Source organism: Protopterus annectens, chromosome 4.part1 (assembly GCF_019279795.1).
Source record: "Protopterus annectens isolate FY-2018-M chromosome 4.part1, PAN1.0, whole genome shotgun sequence".
Classification (NCBI taxonomy): domain Eukaryota; kingdom Metazoa; phylum Chordata; order Ceratodontiformes; family Protopteridae; genus Protopterus; species Protopterus annectens.
Window position 1 is genome coordinate 385,366,310 of NC_056734.1, and position 19,677 is coordinate 385,385,986.

At 40.5% G+C, this 19,677-nt stretch overlaps 1 protein-coding gene across 3 annotated transcripts in view; it reads left to right on the forward strand.

Moving 5' to 3' along the window:
• Positions 1 to 19,677, forward strand: part of TP63 (tumor protein p63) — a 303,943-nt gene that overhangs the window by 258,520 nt on the left and 25,746 nt on the right. For all 3 annotated transcript variants that reach the window (XM_044070206.1, XM_044070207.1, XM_044070208.1), the window contains exons 9-10: positions 16,789 to 16,946; positions 18,702 to 18,846. In XM_044070206.1, the coding sequence (XP_043926141.1) occupies positions 16,789 to 16,946; positions 18,702 to 18,846 (303 nt within the window). The remainder of the gene's footprint in view (positions 1 to 16,788; positions 16,947 to 18,701; positions 18,847 to 19,677) is intronic.

Sequence of the window (19,677 nt, forward strand, 5' to 3'; positions counted from 1 at the left end):
ACAATGTTTGAGAGAAACCAGGGGTCATAGAAGTAACCCCATGTGCAATGTTTGAGAGAAGCCAGGAATCCTAGAAGGAGCCCCATGTACAATGTCTGAGATAAACCAGGGATCCTAGAAGGAACCCCCATATACAATGTCTGAGAAACCTGGGCTCCTACAAGGAACCCCGTGTACAATGTCTGAAAGAAACCAGGCTTCATAGAAGGAACCCCATGTACAATGTCTGAGAGAAACCAGGGATCCTAGAAGGAACCCCATGTACAATGTCTGAGAGAAACCAGGCTTTATAGAAGGAACCCCATGTACAATGTCTGAGAAAAACCAGGGATCCTAGAAGGGACCCCATGTACAATGTCTGAGAGAAACCAGGGATCCTAGAAGGAACCCCATGTATAATGTCTGAGAAACCTGGGATCCTACAAGGAACCCCATGTACAATGTCTGAGAGAAACCAGGCAACATAGAAGGAACCCCATGTACAACGTCTGAGAGAAGCCAGGGATCCTAGAAGGAACCATATGTAGAATGTCTGAGAGAAACCAGGGATCCTGGAAGGAACTCCATGTACAATATCTGAGAGAAACCAGGGATCCTAGAAGGAACCCCATGTACAATGTCTGAGAAACCTGGGATCCTACAAGGAACCTCATGTACAATGTCTGAGAGAAACCAGGGATCCTAGAAGGAACCCCATGTACATTGTCTGAGAGAAGCCAGGGATCCTAGAAGGAACTCCATGTACAATATCTGAGAGAAACCAGGGATCCTAGAAGGAACCCCATGTACGTCTGAGAGAAACCAGGGATCCTAGAAGGAACCCCATGTACAATGTCTGAGAAACCTGGGATCCTACAAGGAACCTCATGTACAATGTCTGAGAGAAACCAGGGATCCTAGAAGGAACTCCATGTACAATATCTGAGAGAAACCAGGGATCCTAGAAGGAACCCCATGTACAACGTCTGAGAGAAATCAGGGATCCTAGAAGGAACCCCATGTACAATGTCTGAGAAACCTGGGATCCTACAAGGAACCTCATGTACAATGTCTGAGAGAAACCAGGGATCCTAGAAGGAACCCCATGTACATTGTCTGAGAGAAGCCAGGGATCCTAGAAGGAACTCCATGTACAATGTCTGAGAGAAACCAGGGATCCTAGAAGGAACTCCATGTACAATATCTGAGAGAAACCAGGGATCCTAGAAGGAACTCCATGTACAACGTCTGAGAGAAACCAGGGATCCTAGAAGGAACCCCATGTACAATGTCTGAGAAACCTGGGATCCTACAAGGAACCTCATGTACAATGTTTGAGAGAAACCAGGGATCCTAGAAGGAACTCCATGTACAATATCTGAGAGAAACCAGGGATCCTAGAAGGAACCCCATGTACAACGTCTGAGAGAAACCAGGGATCCTAGAAGGAACCCCATGTACAATGTCTGAGAAACCTGGGATCCTACAAGGAACCTCATGTACAATGTCTGAGAGAAACCAGGGATCCTAGAAGGAACCCCATGTACAACGTCTGAGAGAAACCAGGGATCCTAGAAGGAACCTCATGTACAATGTCTGAGAGAAACCAGGGATCCTAGAAGGAACTCCATGTACAATATCTGAGAGAAAACAGGCATCATGGAAAGAACTTTGCCTGGGGGGGGGGCGGGGGTGGAGGGGTTCATTCTCATAAAAACAAGAAGACATGCTTGTCAATGTGCATCCAGCAGGCATAACTGGCAGGTTCCTAAAACAAAAATAATAATCCTCAGGGAATAACGGCACAAGTGTATTACAGAAACAAACGGAACTTATAACTGCTGCCTCTGGCTGCAATGAATAAACTAACCACACACGAGAAAGGCTCAGTGGTCATCAAGAATCAGGTGCCAGAACTGTGAAACAAATAGTTTCTTTTGTATGCTTTTCATCTCTTGATGTGTTTGTTTCTCTCCTTTGCCTGTTGCCTTGCATGCTGTTGATTATCTTAATGTGTCCGTTCTCTAAAGGTTTTGTTTGATTTTCTGAAATTTGAAATTGTTTCTCATAGTCAAGCAAGTCTTTTAATGTAATATCTGAGTTGTATAGTCCCTTTGTCTGACCTTTCTTGATTCTCACAACTCTGGATAATCTGTGTTTGTTTCTGAATCAATATTTGCGAAATTATACTTCCTTGCCCAAGTAGTGAGCTTTGTGTAGCTTATGTCTAATGTTTCAGTTCACTCTTGTACGACATTTCTAAATTTCAAAAGGTATTATACGTCTGACTGTGGCTAAAGTAACCTTATTAACTTTATCTGTTACATTGTATTCTCATATTTTGGCAATATATGGAATATGTCATATACCGTGTTACCACATGTGGAGAAAGCTTGTGGTCTGTTGTCTCCAGCAATATTAAGTACTGTGGCAATACTATCTTACTGTGGTTGCCTAAGTGGTCTACTGTAGGCACAGACAGTGAATAAAACTGTATCAGAACGTTGAGGTTGTGGGGTTTGTAATGACGATGTTCTTCATCTCACATTGCTGCAGTCCTTACTTATGGGTAGTCCGCTGTCCTCGGTCGGCCCGAATACCAAAGTATTAGGCTGACGTCGGTCATGGGCGCTTAGATCTGACATCAGAGCGTCAGGGTATAAAGGCGCATGACCGACGTCATATCCTCAGTCTTTTTTGCCGCATGGTCCGATGCAGAAGCAGCGTTGCAAGTGCCGTTCGGCGTTCTGAAATTTTTCGGAGTTTCAGACCGATACCAAGTTGGGCTAAGTACCCCGTTGGGGAATATTTTTGTTTTTTCTTGCCTCAGTTACTTACCGGATGTCAGAAAAAGTGAATAATTGTATTTCTTGTGGGAAACAGATACCGCATAGGGATTACCACTCGCTTTGTATTCCTTGTTTGGGACCGAGCACGACGTAGTCGGGTGTCGGTTTTGTGCTAGGTTTAATAAGCGCACTATAAAACGGAGGTTAGATTGCGCTAGGTTAGTCTTTGGCAAGAGGTGTAATTATAATATGCCGCCGGATGTTCCGACGCCTGCTTCTACTAAGAAGCGCAAAGACAAATCTTTAAAGCCTAGGCAGGATGATTCGTCCGTTTCGGACGCCGGACCTTTAGAAGCTACAGCTGAACAGGTGGATCCGGCTGAAGTTTCTGTTGAGTCCCAGGGGGAAACTTTGATTTTACAGGATGTGGCCTCTCAGGAGGCAGGTCAGGCTGAAGGGGCCTCTCAGGTTACTATTCTCCCTTCTATGCCTAAGGTGGTTAGGCCTTCTGCTACTGTTTCTAAGGCTCCTTCTAAGGGCAGGTCTGTCTTGCCTTCCTCTGGTGTCAGTTCTGGTTCTTCAGGGTCTGTGCCTAAAAAGCACATGCTTAAAATGGCAGAGGATTTGATTATTAATTAGAGGTTCTATTCCCCCTCCTGATAAAAGGCCCAGGATGGAGCCAGAGTTGGAAAGTTTGGGGCAGGCCTCAGATGATTCAGAGTCTTCTGCTGAAGACATTCAAGATTTCCCTCCTTATTCTGATTCTGATGCAGAGGATTCCACTCCTTCTGCTTCTCCTCCAGAGGATTTTTCATTTTCAGAAACTCTGCATTCCATGAGGGAGCATTTTCAGTGGGAGGGACAGGATTACTCTGATTCACAGAAGAGACTTAGGGAGTTCTTGTTTTTACCACAGCATAGACCCTTAGCTATACCTCCAGTTTTGGATGTTGTTTCAGATGTTTTTTCGGAAGCTTCCCTTAATCCAGATTCTGTGCCTCCTGCCCCAGTTAAACCGGACAGGTATTACAGGGTGCCTGAGGCTCATAAATATCTGTATAAGAGTCCTAGGGCGGACCCAGAAACTATTAGTCAGGGGCCTAAGGGTGTTAGAGCCTCTGTTGTTAAGAATCCTGTTCCTCTGGATAAGGAAGCTAGAGCTTTGGATAGATGGGGTAAGAAGGTGTATACCTCTTCTACTTTAGCAATGAGAGCTTTGAACTGCCAGTTTCATATGTTGAAGTATCAGAATTTCCTCCTTTCTCAGCTAAGGTCTAAAGTGGATGCTTTGGCAGAGGGCATAGAGTGTAAAGAATTGCAGGATTTAGTGCATGTTTCTGAACAGGTGGGTAAGCACTCTTTGCAATGTGGTTTTGACGCTTTACAGGCTTCTTCTAGGGTGGCTGCCACTGGTTCAGTTATTCGTAGGCATGCCTGGCTTAAGGATCAGAATTTGTCTGAGCATGTTAAGTCTAGAATTCTGGATGCCCCTTTACAGTCTGAAGTTTTGTTTGGTCCTCCTGTGGAGTCAGTCTTAAAGAAAATGGAAGACAAGGCTAAGTCTATGCAGACTGTTAAAGATTTTTGCAGGTACAACCTCCAAAGTTTAGTAGAAATTGGCCTACTAAGGGGTGGACGTACCCTTCTTCTGATTCTCAGTCTAGGGGTAGATCTAGGCGTGGTAGGGGCAGAGCTCAGAGTACTTTCAGGCCGAGACAATGGAGTTCGCCTGCTCAATCTGCTGGTGAGGGCAGGGGCCAGTCCTTTCGTAAACAGGCCCAATGACCTACATTTTCAGCTGCCAGATTCTTCTTGCCTGGCAGCTCCTTTGGGAGGAAAGTTGGCTCTTTTCAAGCAAAATTGGCATTTAGTCACCCAGGACAAATGGGTATTGGACATTATAAACCGAGGTTACAAGTTCTATTTCCATACCATGCCTCCTTTCAAAGGCATGCCAGACGTCCCTCCTCGGCAAAGGATAGAGGCTCGCAGACAAATTTCTTTTTCTTCAAATAGGAGCTATACAGCCAGTTCCTCTGTCAGAAGTGGGCCTAGGATTTTATTCTCGCCTGTTTCTAGTTCCAAAGAAAGGGAACACGTGGAGACCAATTTTGGATTTATCTATCCTCAACACTTACCTGGACATTCCAAAGTTCAAGATGCTGACTTTACAACAACTTTTACCTCTGTTGGGAAAAGATCACTGGATGGTTACTCTAGACCTCAAAGAGGCTTACCTTCATGTTCTTATCAGGCCCAGTTGTAGGAGGTACCTGCGTTTTCGGGCTGGAAATTTACATTATCAGTTCTCTGCATTGCCCTTTGGCTTATCTACTGCGCCCAGAGTGTTCACAAAGGTTCTGGCTCCAGTGATAGCATTTTTCAGACTAAGAGGAATACAGATTTATCCTTATTTGGACGATTGCCTGATTATTGCACAAGAAAAGGACGAACTTCTTCATCATCTACAGTATGTGATGGCAGTGTTAAGATGCCTAGGGTATTCTGTGAACGAAACAAAGTCCAGTCTAGTACCCTCTCAGGACATGTGCTTTCTGGGTGTGAGACTGAATACAGCTTCCCAGATGGCCTTTTTGACCCCGGACAAACAAAGAAGCCTTTCTCTTTATTTCCATCAAATGTCTCTATGGTCCAGGCTGACTGCAAGGACAGTCCTTCAAGCCTTGAGGTTCATGGCATCTTGTATTCTGGTGCTTCCCAATGCCAAATTGCATATGAGGAAGCTTCAATGGTATCTCAAAAATGTATGGACACAGCACTGCCAAGATCTAGACACTGTCATTCAGATAATACCTTGCATTCGGAAGGAGTTTTTGTGGTGGGCTCAGGAATGTCACCTAAACAAGGGACTCTCTGTGACCCGGCCAGAGGCGAGTCAGATTCTAACGACAGATGCCTCGGACAAGGCTTGGGGAGCACACCTCAATGAAAAATGGGTGCAAAACACGTGGCCTGTCAAACTCCAACATTTGCATATCAACTTGAAGGAAATGTTAGCAGTCCAGTTTGCATTGATGGCTTTCAAAGATTTACTTCACCCAGGGCAGGTGTTGATTCAAACAGACAACACTACTGTCATGTGGTACATCAACAAGCAGGGGAACCCATTCTTACCCTCTTTGCAGGCAAGCGATGATTCTGTGGGAAACTGCTCTCAATCTACACCTCAATCTTCAGGCAAGGTTTCTACCAGGAGCACAGAACTCCTTAGCAGATGTATTGAGCAGACAAATAGTGGATCCTCACGAGTGGAAATTGGATCCTCATGTATTTCAACAGTTGACAGTGTTATGGGGAACTCCAGACATAGATCTGTTCGCTTCTCCACTAAATTACCAGTTGCCAAAGTTTTGCACAAAAATGTTTCATCACACAGCTTGGAAGGTGGACGCTCTATCATTCAGTTGGAACAATCTGCATGTATATGCCTTTCCACCTCTGCCTCTTCTTCCCAAGGTACTCTTGAAGGCCAGACAAGACAAGCCAACCATGATTTTGATAGCACCGGATTGGCCTCGACAACACTGGTACCCACTACTGAGGAGCTTAGTACGAGAACCTCCATGGCCTCTGCCTTTGATTCCGCACCTTTTGTCACAAGAGGACAGTCACTTCCTCAATGTCAAGATTCAGTCTCTACATCTAACAGCCTGGCATATTCTGTTTTAGACTCTGAGGGTCTCAGCTTCCACAACAAGTTTTGAATGTTATTTTGGAGGCCAGGAGGCCTAGTACCAGGAAAGTTTACGCTGATAAATGGAGGAGATTTTTATTTGGAGCAAAGGAAAGGACTTTGATGTCTCCAAACCTGATTTAAGTGTTCCTCTTCAATATCTTACTGAGTTATTGGACAAGGGTTTGTCTTTCTCCTCAATAAAGGTCCATGCTGCAGCCATTTCTGCTCACTATGATTGTGACCCTCCTTTATTCTCTCATCCTTGGTTTAAGCAATTTCTTAGAGGGGCAAAGAATATAAGACCCCACGTAGAGCTCCTACTCCTGCTTGGGATCTCAATTTTGTAACTTACTCTACAACCTTTTGAGCCTGCAGCTACTGCCGAGTTAAAGTATTTGTCATGGAAAACTGCTTTTTGTTGGCCATTACCTCTGCAAGAAGGGTTTCTGAATTACAGGCCCTCATGGCAGTGGAGCCTTTCCTGATTTTTCATAAGGATAGGGTATCTTTGCGTACTAATCCTTCCTTTATGCCTAAGGTGGTTTCTAGTGTGGCCTTAAATCAAACTATTCATTTGCCTACTTTTTATGCAAACCCCAAAATAAAGGGGAGAAAATTTTGCATACTTTGGATATTCACAGGCAGTTGCGTTATTATTTGAGCAGAACCAAAGAGTTCAGACAGTCTCAGCAATTGTTTGTTTCTTTTGCTTTGGGTTCACAGGGTAAACCTGTTTCAAAACAAACTATTTCTAAATGGATTGGGTTTTGTATTTCTTTCTGTTATTCCCATCATGGTAAGGAGATTCCTGCTGGAATCAGGCCTCATTCCACTAGGGCTACTGCTACTTCTACGGCCTTTCTAAGGGGTAGCTACAAAAGACATTTTGGAGGCAGCTACTTGGAGTTCAGTGCATACCTTTTCTAAACATTACCACCTTCCTCTTTATTCTAAGTCTAGGGCTGGATTTGCCACTGCAATTTTACAGGGCATTTTAGCGGCCCCTAATGCTTTATGATTTTTACCATCCTCCCTTTCCCGTTGCTTTGGGATTCTACCCATAAGTAAGGACTGCAGCAATGTGAGATGAAGAACATAGTACAGTTTTGTACCTACCATAAATGTAGATGTTCCAAGATCCACATTGCTGCAGTCCAATTTACCCTCCCTCCTTCCCCACTGTAGTTAGACTTGGTGTTATGCTTTAGGTGATGGTTGTTGTTGGGCATGTTTTGGGAGGTATTCTGTTTTGGCTGTGCCCTTTCTGGTTTGGCCTTCTGACATCTGGGGCAAGAAAAGACTGAGGATATGACGTCGGTCATGCGCCTTTATACCCTGACGCTCTGATGTCAGATCTAAGCGCCCATGACCGACGTCAGCCTAATACTTTGGTATTCGGGCCGACCGAGGACAGCGGACTACCCATAAGTAAGGACTGCAGCAATGTGGATCTTCGAACATCTACATTTATGGTAGGTACAAAACTGTACTTTTTTTTTTTTTTTTTATGTCTTTTGTAATTTGTTAATCTGTCCCTGACATTATTCGCCTTAATTGTCACTTGTTTCTCTCTTTTCTGTTCCATTTAGTAGATTCAGCTACTGACTGTATTTGTGGAGAATGTAAGCTTTGGCACTTATCTGTTATAATTTTCTGAAGTTTTTCTCTGTTGTCAGAAGCTTGCTCTTTAACATATTTTAGTAGTAGTTTTTTGGGAACATTTTGCATTTAAGGTAAAGTGAAATGGCACTCAATCTAATATATTTCTGATTAAAATATGTTCTATGTGCTGATGCATTACTATTGGTATAGATTTTAGTTACTGATTCTGTGAGAAGCCAGTTCCCAGAAATGAAAATTCCTCTAAGTGGGTCACTGCAGTGAGATCTGTCCTTATCACAGCATTGCTAGCAACAACCACAGAGATAATTATGACAGTAGTAGACATAGCCCTCTGTCTGAGGGACTGTAGGTAGTTTTGTAACCACCAACACAGAAAAGAATTATTTAGATACAGTTTAATGATTTTGATCGTTGGTTGAGACTGCACTAAATCATCTTGTTTTCTTGTTATTGAGCCTTTTGTCCCAGGCCTCTCCTCTGTGGAGACATTGAGATTTTAGAATGGCCACCCAGTAACTAAAATAGTAAACAAATAAGTAAGAATTGTTCAGTTTCTGTAGCACTGCTTTTCCATCCTCACATTTACCTTCTTCAAATTCACAATATGGTTAGAGACTGACTGTTTCCTTTAGCTGTTTGAATAAATGCCTAACAAGTATTTCCAGTAGGCTTACAGTTCAAAGGCGTCTCAAGAAAAACAGGGGATGGTCCCCTTCTTTGCAGTCTTTTTTCTGCCTTGTCTGTTAAAAGTTCTTCTGTAGAACGTCTGCTAACAGCTAATTAATATCCAGCTTATTTAAACATACGACCCTTCCCTGTTCTGTCAAAGAGCAGGCTGCTGTAAGCACTGATGTCTTCGGAAATCACCGCATTTCTGGTGCCACCTTGTTGGAGGACATTGAAGGCTGCCCACTCCCATCCAGATATACTGACGTCTGGATCTAAGCTATCTAGTCTGATCTGTCACTGTCTAGGGCCTCATGCTTTTATGATCTAATCTCAGATCCAGTACAGTAGCTACTACTGCAGTATATTGAAACTTGTCTGTAAAAGCCTTAATATATATGCAGGCCCTTAAACAAGGACTCTTGCATTTTGGTCCAGCTTGGGAAGCACATTTGATTTTCACATTATATAGGAGGACACTGAGCTGCATTATTCCCTCCACATACTCTAAACTTTTTATTCTGTACAATAGTTGATTTGATTTAGAACTAGAGATCCAGACTGTGTTCCAGGTAGATAACAAGATATTATGTTTATCCCATTCTCCTGTTCACTATATTCAGCAGATGTGATGAACAGTATAGGAGGTTGTGGAAGAAATCTAATTGTGCATTGTACTTCCTTTTACCAGCTTAGCGTTCAAAAGACATGCGTGCGTAAATGGACATGCCTTCGTTGAGGCGTCGAGCTGGCACCTCGGCGTTTCGTAAAAATCTACTGCCAATCATTAGCAGACCAGAGTTCCACTGTGGTGACCCCTTACTGGGAAAAAGCCGAAAAGACAAACAACAACTTCCTTTTACCAGCTTTACAAATGCATGCATTTGGCATTATAGCTGTTCACTTGGTGGGCTGTTAGATGTCTGGTACCAGTGTTCAAGAAAGGATTAAAGGGGTGTGTTACTAAAACAGAATGCGCTTCCAATGGGAATGAACACTCCTTTTTGTTACTAATTAATGAAGATTTGCTTATGTCGTATATGTTACTTTACCATTATAGGTGTTCCCTTTGTGGGCTGTTAGATGTCTGGTACTAATGTTCAAGAAAGGATTAAAAGGGTGTATGCCTGAAACTAGACAATTTTCCATCAGGGAAAGTACAGTCATTTTAGTTAGTTGAATTAACTAATAAAAATCTTATGTTGTATACATCACATTAAAATTCCTGATTACGTAGTATATTACACGTGAGGGTTTGAGCAGTCTTGTTTTTTTTTTTCTGTTTGACAACTACATTTTTATTGTGCAGTGGTAGTAGAACTGGACCTGAACAATGATGTATTTTTTCTAATCCTGAAACATTTTTTTTGTATAGTGATGATTAGTTCTGTGTACATACTGTACTTGTAATGTCATTTTCAAATAAACTTTCCAACCGTCTCTCTGCTTTTTGAGTATTTTTTGCTACTTATTTCCACATTAGAAGTGTTCTGCACTTGTTCCAGTCTGTAGAGGGAGACATCTTCAAACTGAAGAGATTAATTTGAAGATGATCTGTGCTTGCGGTTATAGCACAGACATATAAAATATGAACAAGTGGGTGCCACTCCCTCCAGACCTGCTTGTCTGCATTTAGGAATGAGTCTTTCTCTGCTTTGTATCTAATCTAACTAATCTGCTTATTATACCTCTGTGGGCCATCAGTTAAGTAATATAGTGTATGGTGGAATACAAATGATGTTCATCACTAGATCACGGTTGCAAAAGCATTAAGCTGCATGAAATTATCATATCAAGGACTGGAAGTCTGGTCAGTATACTAAAGCTTTTTGATGCTTTCGAAGCACACTGTATGTCCACTTTAGCACTAGAGCATGCATAAATAAGGCATACATGCAACAAATTTCAGAACTTGCCTTGGTGTGTTTCATAAGGTGTCCCATCATCTCTGTCTTAAAGTCAGTGATTGTCTTGTGACTAAAGTTTTGTGGGCACATAGTACCCATCTTGGGTCTTCCTCTTTTCTGTAAAACATGTATTTTAGCACTGTCTTATATCTGTCAGAAAGGGAAATGTGTGTGTGTGTGTGTGTGTGTGTGTGTGTGTGTGTGTGTGTGTGTGTGTGTGTGTGTGTGTGTTTTATAGGCTGCTACTGTAAAGGTCTGCCTTGAGGAAAGTGGTGACGTCTGGTCCTCTGACATTTGTCTGTCCTTCAGTCCCAAAATGATTCATAGTAATCTTAATAGACTTAAACTGTTTCTCGAGAACTGACATTTGAAGGTCTTTGCATGAATTGCATGAGCATCCATAGCTGCAGATTCCTCTTCCTCTGATATCCCCCTTCAGTCAAAAAAAAGAAGAGAACATTTTCAAATGAGGTGAGTGACGAGACTCAGATGTCAGGATTTTTCAGTGGTTTACGATGGGCACACCTGCTGTAGTAGATCTTGAGTCCTCGGACCATCAGTCTGATCTACCTAGTCCCTCTGGCAAGGCTCTGTGGGAAGCTGCTAAGACTCAGGATACTGACATGTCTGGTCAGACCAAACTTCAGAGACATAGCAGGATGAATTATAGAGACACTCACATTTGTGATATTTCAAAGGCAGTCAAACTTAAGACCCCCAAGAGAAAGATGCAAAAGACTAGACATTTGGCACACCCTTTATCTCCTTCTAGTATGAAGGGTTTCCAGTAAGACTGGTATAACTTTGCACAGAGTTTCTTCAGTGCTTTGTAGTCTTTCCACTCATCAACCCTTTAACTTCTCAGGCTAATAATAGGATATCCCTTTTTTTCCACTAAAGAAGGGGGGACTATCTGACACTGAGGAGGAAGGTCTTCGTTACATTTCACAGCTGTCTTCCCCTATCTCTTATGAGTCTGAATCCAAGGAGAATCTCTCCTTTGATTCTCCAAATGAAGAAATTTCTTTTTCCTGACAAAATTAATAAAATGAAAGAATTCTTTAAATGGGAGGGAATAGATGTTTTAGAGGCACAGAAAAGATATTATGACCTCTCCTGAATTTGGGCTCCACCAACCCATTAGCTATCCTTCTAGTACTTGGGGCTTTGGAGGATGCCTTTATTTCAGCATCAACTTCTCCAGACTAATATCCACCAGCAACTAGGAACCTGACACTAGGTTCCCATAAATGTATTTCTATGAATGCCATTGAGGACCCTGCTGCAATTTCTGTGGAAGGGGATAGTGTTTCTAGACTTAAGTTCTTCTAATCCTGTCTTCAGTGAGAAACATAACAAGACATTTGACAGGTATGGGGAAAAAAGAGTATGTTTCTTCCACTTTATCTTTCAGGGCAATCAGCTGCCAGACGCCTATGGTAAAGTATCTTTCTGAATTTTCTGACATGCATCAATCTATAACTAACCTTGCTACCTCAGATATTAAATGTAAAATTTGTCAAACCTGGAGTCTTCTGCTGCCTGGGTCACAAAGCGGTCAATAAAATGAGCATCAGATGCAGTGGTTGTTGGGTCAAGAGCTGCTACAACAAGGTCTGTCATGAGCAGATATGCCTGGGTTAGACTCCAGCTTTTTCTAAGGAAAGGCACAAATATTAAATGACCCTTTGGAAAAAGATCTTCTGTTTTAGAATTAGAGGAAAGGGTGGAAAGAGAGTGGAAAAACATTCTCTCATTTTCCCAAGGTGACTACCCTTCAAGCCCCTTGTTTTAAAAGCCTTTCAAACCTAGTCAACAAAGTCCAATAAGCAGAAGTGCAGACCAGCCCAACCCAACCCAAGAGCTTTAGTATACTGCCCAGCTGTCCAGTCCTTGGTGGGGTACGTCCCATATAGCTTTATGCTGCTGAAACAGTGATCTACTCTAATATCAGCTGTTATGGTAACTTATCTTATTTAACTGTACTTTTTTAATAAAATTTCTTTAAACCAAAAAAAAAGTATTTCTCTCACATATATTTATTAGATTGCCCAGAGGTGATACACATTCATAATTAGTTTATATTGGGTTAACTAGTTGTTTGTCCATACAGCTAGAGCTTCATTTGGCTAATACTTTCAGTTGGGTATACAGTAAAGGGATTTGCATGGAAAGGTATAGTGACAAGGAACAGTGAGGACAAAACAGTGGGAATAAAAAAAAGTACATGTTGAAAGAAAGTCATGAGGGGTGTGCGTGTATCAAGCAAGAGAAATGAGGCAAACTTCTCAGTGGTTTTATAGGCTTGGCAGACATATATATATATATATATATATATATATATATATATATATATATAAATATATATAGTTTTGTAAGAGAAAGGAATTAGCAAAAACATACTGGAGCAACTAACTGCATTCACTTTGGGCAGTGAACTGATATGCATTCATTCCTTTTTCCTTGTCTTTGTTACATTGTTCCTACTGTTACTATTTAAGGGGTGCATTTTTCACGTGTAGATTGGCATATAGACAAACACCCACCTGTCTATGCTTCAGGTAAACTTACTTTCTAAATGAGCCTGTGTTATGCTTAGTCTGGCCATGGCAAGAAGAACAGAATGTCAAAATGCTGACTCTGCTTCTGGAAGACTATGCCTAGACTGGGGGGGGGGGGGACTCTGATCTTGGGCCCCCAGGAGAGATCATGTGCACAGTATTACACTTGAGGCACATAGACTGAAAAGTATTGCTGCAGGATAGCTGCTGAGCATTTGCAGTGATGTATGAATTATTTGTATAATATTCTAACCATGTTCAGCATTGAATACCCTCTCTGTTGCCCCCTCATTCCAAGTGGCCTCACCCTTTCAGTTAGTGCATGCAGTTTCACCTTGCTTTGAAGTCACTAGTCATCTCTGTACCATGAGAAAAGTGAACACCTGCTTAAGGACCATGGTCATTCTTTGATTTATTGTCTTTCTTTCTTATGTAGAGATGCAAGGTAAGATACAAGGCGACAGAACATTTTTCAGTGCCTTGCAAAAGGGAGGGAAGTTGAACAAAGAATAAAGAAAAATAAAAGAAGGAAAAAGTTAGCCTCTTGCATGCCAGCATCCTCTCCGGTATGATATGATTAGCACAACTGACCACTTGGTATGTCTGGCTACTGCTTGTTGTGAGGGTAGGGATGGAGTAGAGCCAGATTCTAAACATTGCTGTAAGGGGAAAGAGCAACAGAGGAGGAACAGAAGAAGAAGAAAAACATTATATGAAGTCTAGGATTCAGCTTCACAGAATACCGTTCCTGCTTCACATAGTTCTTTGAAAACAGATTAAATGTACAAGTGTATAAATAATTCGATTCTTATATTTTCAACACTAAGCATATAATCTTATTTCTTAATCTTTAAATTCAAAAATGTCTTATGTCAGTGCAATGTTGAAAAGCTTATTCTTCATATATAGCCTCTGCCTCAGTGTACCCCGAGGAATGTTCCTGCTTTGGGCACTTATGTTATTCATATAATTTCTCCTTATTTTTTTTACTATATTTTTATTAAATTCGCAGCATTCTTAGAACCATGTATAACAACAAAAGAAAAGGAAAATGGACAAAACTTGTCCAAAACATTTTAAACAATATCAGGTATGCATTTACACTGAGGCATGCAACTATAATGAACACCCGTAACAACATACTTCAACTTTCACACTCTATAATCTATTTTACTTATAGTTATATTACAACTAAGGTGTCTTTTGCTCTTTCATAAACAAACCAGGTGACTCCCTTTCTACTTCTAATGTCCCTTCCCATGTTTCTTCTGTACCTATCAATCACATCCAGTAGATCTGGAGAGTATGTCTTGTGTGACATACTTATTTGTCCTCACATGTTTCTTAAATTTCTCTGTTTAATATTAACCAGTTAGCTAGTAAAGGGGTATTGGTTGGTGGGTGGGGGCCGGGGGATGTATTCCCTACTTGTTTTTTTACTGCACCGATGCTGTTTGAACAGGTGATGGTGGAAGGCTTCTGTTTTCCTTTTACAGATACACAATGCCAGCAGCTCTGGGTTATTCTGGCTGCAGCTTAAGCACAATTACTTGCGATTATTTCATTTTTTTAATTAGTCCTGTAATAATAATAGCAACATGAGTACCCCAGATTTGTTGCCTCTTGAAGTGTAGGTTTAATTAGACAACTAAATGGCCTTCACTACTAGTGCTGATGTTTAGAAAATGTTAAATATCTGAGCCGTACATCTAATCTGCAGGGAAAGGCCCTTTACTGGAACTTAATATCTTGTGCAGTTCTGCTGCATAGAATCATGGTTTCATCTGCCTGTGTAATTACTGCACTTTCCTTTGACTTCAATGGCGCAAGAGCAAAGGAACATATTAAATGTTAAGGCATATCTTGAGTTTCAGGTGGCAGGCTCGGCCACTAAATGAATTTGTTAGCATGTTTTGTAAAATGCATTGGGCGGATGCAGTGCAGTAATGTAATGTAGTGTTTTCAGTTCACTCTGTGTGCCATAGAGGAGCAGCATCTGGGCTGTCTAGAGGTAGAGGTTTCCATCTGCTAAGCAGCAGCCAGTAAATCTCTTGTGTCTGACATGATCTTTGGCAGATTAGCAAGCATGGTAAAGGTGATGAACTGCTAGCATGTTTCATCCAGTAGGTGAGAGCTGGAATCTCTGAATCCCCACTTGTTTACTGTAGTCATTTAACTAGACCATGCTCCCAGGTTACCATGAAAAAGAGGAAATGGACATAGTTGGTTACCATGTAACTAATAAAATATAATAACACACTTTTCAAGTGGGAAAGCAGGATAATGAATTCCAACACAATCCTGTTTTAAATAATGTAAGAAAACCAAAAAAAACACAAAAAAATCAAGAGAAAAACGAGTTGAATGGTAGGAGAAAGCTGAAATAAGCAAATATAAGTAACGTAATGCTAAAGCAACTAAAAACTTTAATATGGTAAGCGCTTTCAGTGGTAATAATATTCCACCTTCTTCAGACCCTGAAAGACCCTGTCAGAAATTCTAAAGAAAGAGTACTGAGTGTAATGACTGAAGAGTGGAATAGGTATATGTATTTGCAATGCAGATGTTTAGAACCGCTTGCAGTTGTTTGGGTTTCAGTACCTAGGTTAGTGAGGGCAGCTTGTCCTGTAACCAGCTGTATTAATTAACTCCGTTTCCCATAACCTGAAGAGAACAGCCACTGGGTAGATTCAGCCATGGTGGTGCAGAGGAAGGTTGTAATTTGACAGCACCCACCCCCCCCCCCCAAAAATGAACAAAATACAAAACTCGGTAAACCTTTGGATTTGTGATCAAATGGTGTTGCATCAATAAACTATAAATGAGGGACGCAATAATGTTTTTTTGTAGACCTGCATTTGTATCAACCCTTTATTCTTCATTTAGCACACTGGACTTTGAGATTACAAAACTGAAAGGTTTGGGAATCTAGACCTCTTACTTCTTAGGTTAACATACGACTGATACTGCATTCTCAGTTGTGTCCTTGTCATTGGACATCTCTGAGGTCATTTTCACCCAGCTGAGACTCTTGTCCAGATAAAAACATCAGTTTTTATTTTTAGTGAGGAGCCTTAGTGGGAAAGGAGGGTATATTTGTCTTTAATTTATGCTGATTTTTTTATTTCTTTCATCTAGTTGGCAGAAATGTTTTATCATACTTATAACATCCAGTAATTAATAAGAAAACAATTCAAGAGTCTGTTGGATGTTCTTATGACTTGATTTAGTAAAAAAATAGAGAGACAGACACACAAACACACACACACACTAAAAGGTGTCTATCTGTTGGGGGTTGTATATTTGTTTGCCTGATTATCTTTTGGAAAGCAAAGACCGCAGAGCTAGATTTTTATCCGTTACATTATTTATAACAATGATTCCTTGTTGAGTGGGTGCTCTGAGAAATAACTACAAACAGAATCTTTTTGTAACTGTAAAATATCAGTATGCAGTGTTAATGTATCTTACCCCAGCTGAGTCTGCCTTTCACCTGGAGATTTGTTTAGTAAAGTCCATGTGTGTGATGGCTTCAGAATGCTCTAATGTGAATATTACTGTTTCAGGCCTTCTCTGCAGTCACAGTCATCGTACGGCAGTAGCTCCCCGCCTCTCAGCAAGATGCCCAGCATGAACAAACTGCCATCTGTCAGCCAGCTCATTAACCCACAACAGCGCAACACCCTCACACCTAACACCCTGACGGAAAGCATGGGGGGAGGCAGTAAGTATTATTGTGCATGTGTTTTTAATGTCGTTCCTTGTTTGGAAGGAAAAGTACACAAGTAGCCTGAATTGTACTTTAATGGAAGTGTTAATGAAATTAAACACTTTTATTGGCAGGGAGCATTGGTGATTTTGTATTTTTTAAATTAAATAAATAGCCATTTTTGACATACCTTGTTTTTAGCATGACATCTGTGGAGTACTGTTGTGAAGAATGTCAGTGACACTACAGTATTATTCTAATACAGACTGTTACACCACGCCATTTTGAAATCACCCTTCATTGTGGAATTGCTCAACAACAGTGTTATAGTTTTGAAATGGGCCCTAAGATATATACTGTTGTTTGGTACAGAATTGATGATGTTTTTTTGCCAAGGTTGCATAACCCTGTGTTTAATTTGGCAAGTGGGGGGTGCAAATCCTTGCAGGTTTTCAGTAATTTGGGTAGAAGTTTTTTGACTTGCCACATGTAGGCCCTCACCTTTGAGTTGTAGCACTATCACTCCTAGTAGCATAATGGTTAAGGTTTTCACCTCAAAGACACAAAGTGCAAAGTTTGATTCTGACCTCAGGTTACAGGATAGGCTTAAAATGGCCCTTCAAGGCAGTTACCCTAATGTTCACGTATGAACCTATGAATTCCACTGCCACTTTAAGAGAGTGTTTCTCATAGTATGCTTACACATTCAGTACTTAATTTCAGGAAGTCAGTTATAAGATGTGCATGCTGACAGCCTGCAGAAAACTATGAAAAATTAACATTTTTCGCATACATCACATTTGGTGGCCTTAGCCTCATCACTTTAGATGTATACTGATTAAAATGTGGCCTTTTACTTGGACGGTATCATGTCTTTAATTGCTTTGTGTGCAAAAATGCATTTTCCTCCACTAAAAAAAAAAATCCTTCTGTACCACTTGTACATTTATGCTGTCCGCATTTTGTGTTGTAACACTATGCCACCGTGTTTTAAAAAGTGTTTTGGGGAATACTTTTAGAAACTGCCAAGGATATTGTTTTTTTTTGTTTTGTTTATTTTTTAACTAAGTTTCCAGTATTTTCTTTAACACCATACAATATATTACTTTGTTCAGATCCCTTCATGAATGAAGTAATTGTCATTTTTTCAGGACAAAACTGCATTTTTATGCCATAGAATGAGATCTTTCTCTTGCTGTTACAAAATCATCATCTCTTCTGTACTTTAGAAATTATTATACTGGTATTCATGATATTACATCACAGAAATAGTTTACTGAATGTGCATCAGCATGTTGAACATGTGTGTCAAGCAGTATCACCCAGAAGGTTTTGAACTGTAAAACAAGCTTAATCCTATTGTCTTGGGTTTATTTCCCCCATGCATATGCTTGTGAATGAGAAAAGCATTGAAAGAGACCAGTGTTTCAGGGGCAAGCTGTATCTCTAATGCACAGTTGATCAGGCTCTGTATTATTTTGTCATTTGACCACGGGTGTTCTGAGAAAACACTCCTTTAATACACCTTCAGTTTCAGCATGTATTTAAAAAGTGATGAATTGTGTTCTAAAAATTGTAATTGTAAACTGTATTTTCTCAAAAAGCTAAAAGAGTTAATTTATATTGGCATGAAGGACAAGAAATGGCAAGCATATGAGATTGCACTCCCTTCCAGATGGCTAGTACCGGGAACGTTATTTACACACTGTATTTTGCTTTAAGTCTTAAACAGGACATGTTTCATGCAGGTTTTTTACTGTTTTTCCATAGTTCCCATGATGAGCAGCCACCTACCTATTAACACTGATCTAAGCGGACTCAGCCCAACACAGGGGCTTCCACAACCTTTGCCGATGGCATCAACGTCTCATTGCACGCCTCCCCCTCCTTACCCTACAGACTGCAGCATTTCAAGGTAATTTTAACACTTTTCAAATGTTCGATTTCTTCTGCCAGGTCATTCTGTTTCTAGACTTTGATAGGTATAGTAGTTTTGCATGAGATTTTACTGAAACAAGAGGTAGTCTGAAGTATCTGAAAAAAATAAGCCACAAGCATTGTAGTTTACAAAGAAGTAAAATCAAGAAGGTTCTTGTTATTGGTTTAAAATGTTGCTAGATTCAAACTCCGGAATGGAATTTGGTCATTTACCTCTACTTGAGCATATACATTTCATTTTTTTTTCATTTGTTAACTGAGATATTATTTCTGAGCAACAGGCCATTTACACTGAAGGCCCAGGGAGAAAAACTCTAAAGTACATATAGTAAAATCATAAAGTACATATAACGATTATAATTTTAGGATCAGTTTCAAGTGCATTGTATGGAGGGATACCATGAGAGATGAAAGGTGTTATGCAGTAGAACAAACATTAATGAACTAATGGAATAATTAAGATTGCACATATTTGGTTAGTGTTAAGGTGTGTATTATCAAATATCAAATGAAACTGCAAAGTTCTTATTTGTTTTCTACATTGTTAAATGTGCTCTCTTTAGAGTTAAAACTGCTATGCATTCGTTGGTGCTGTTTTTGGATAATTTTTTTTCAGCTATATGAACCATTTAGTAATACTTAAAATAGTCTCGTTTTTGGAATACCTTTGTCAGCATTAGGTGAATAGATGACAACTGTTCTGGGATCAAATCTTATAAATAAATAATGTTAGATGCATCTGTTACTTGCAGCCATGGATAGATACATACCACCAAAGAATGCAGATGAATTGTGTAGGAATATGGCA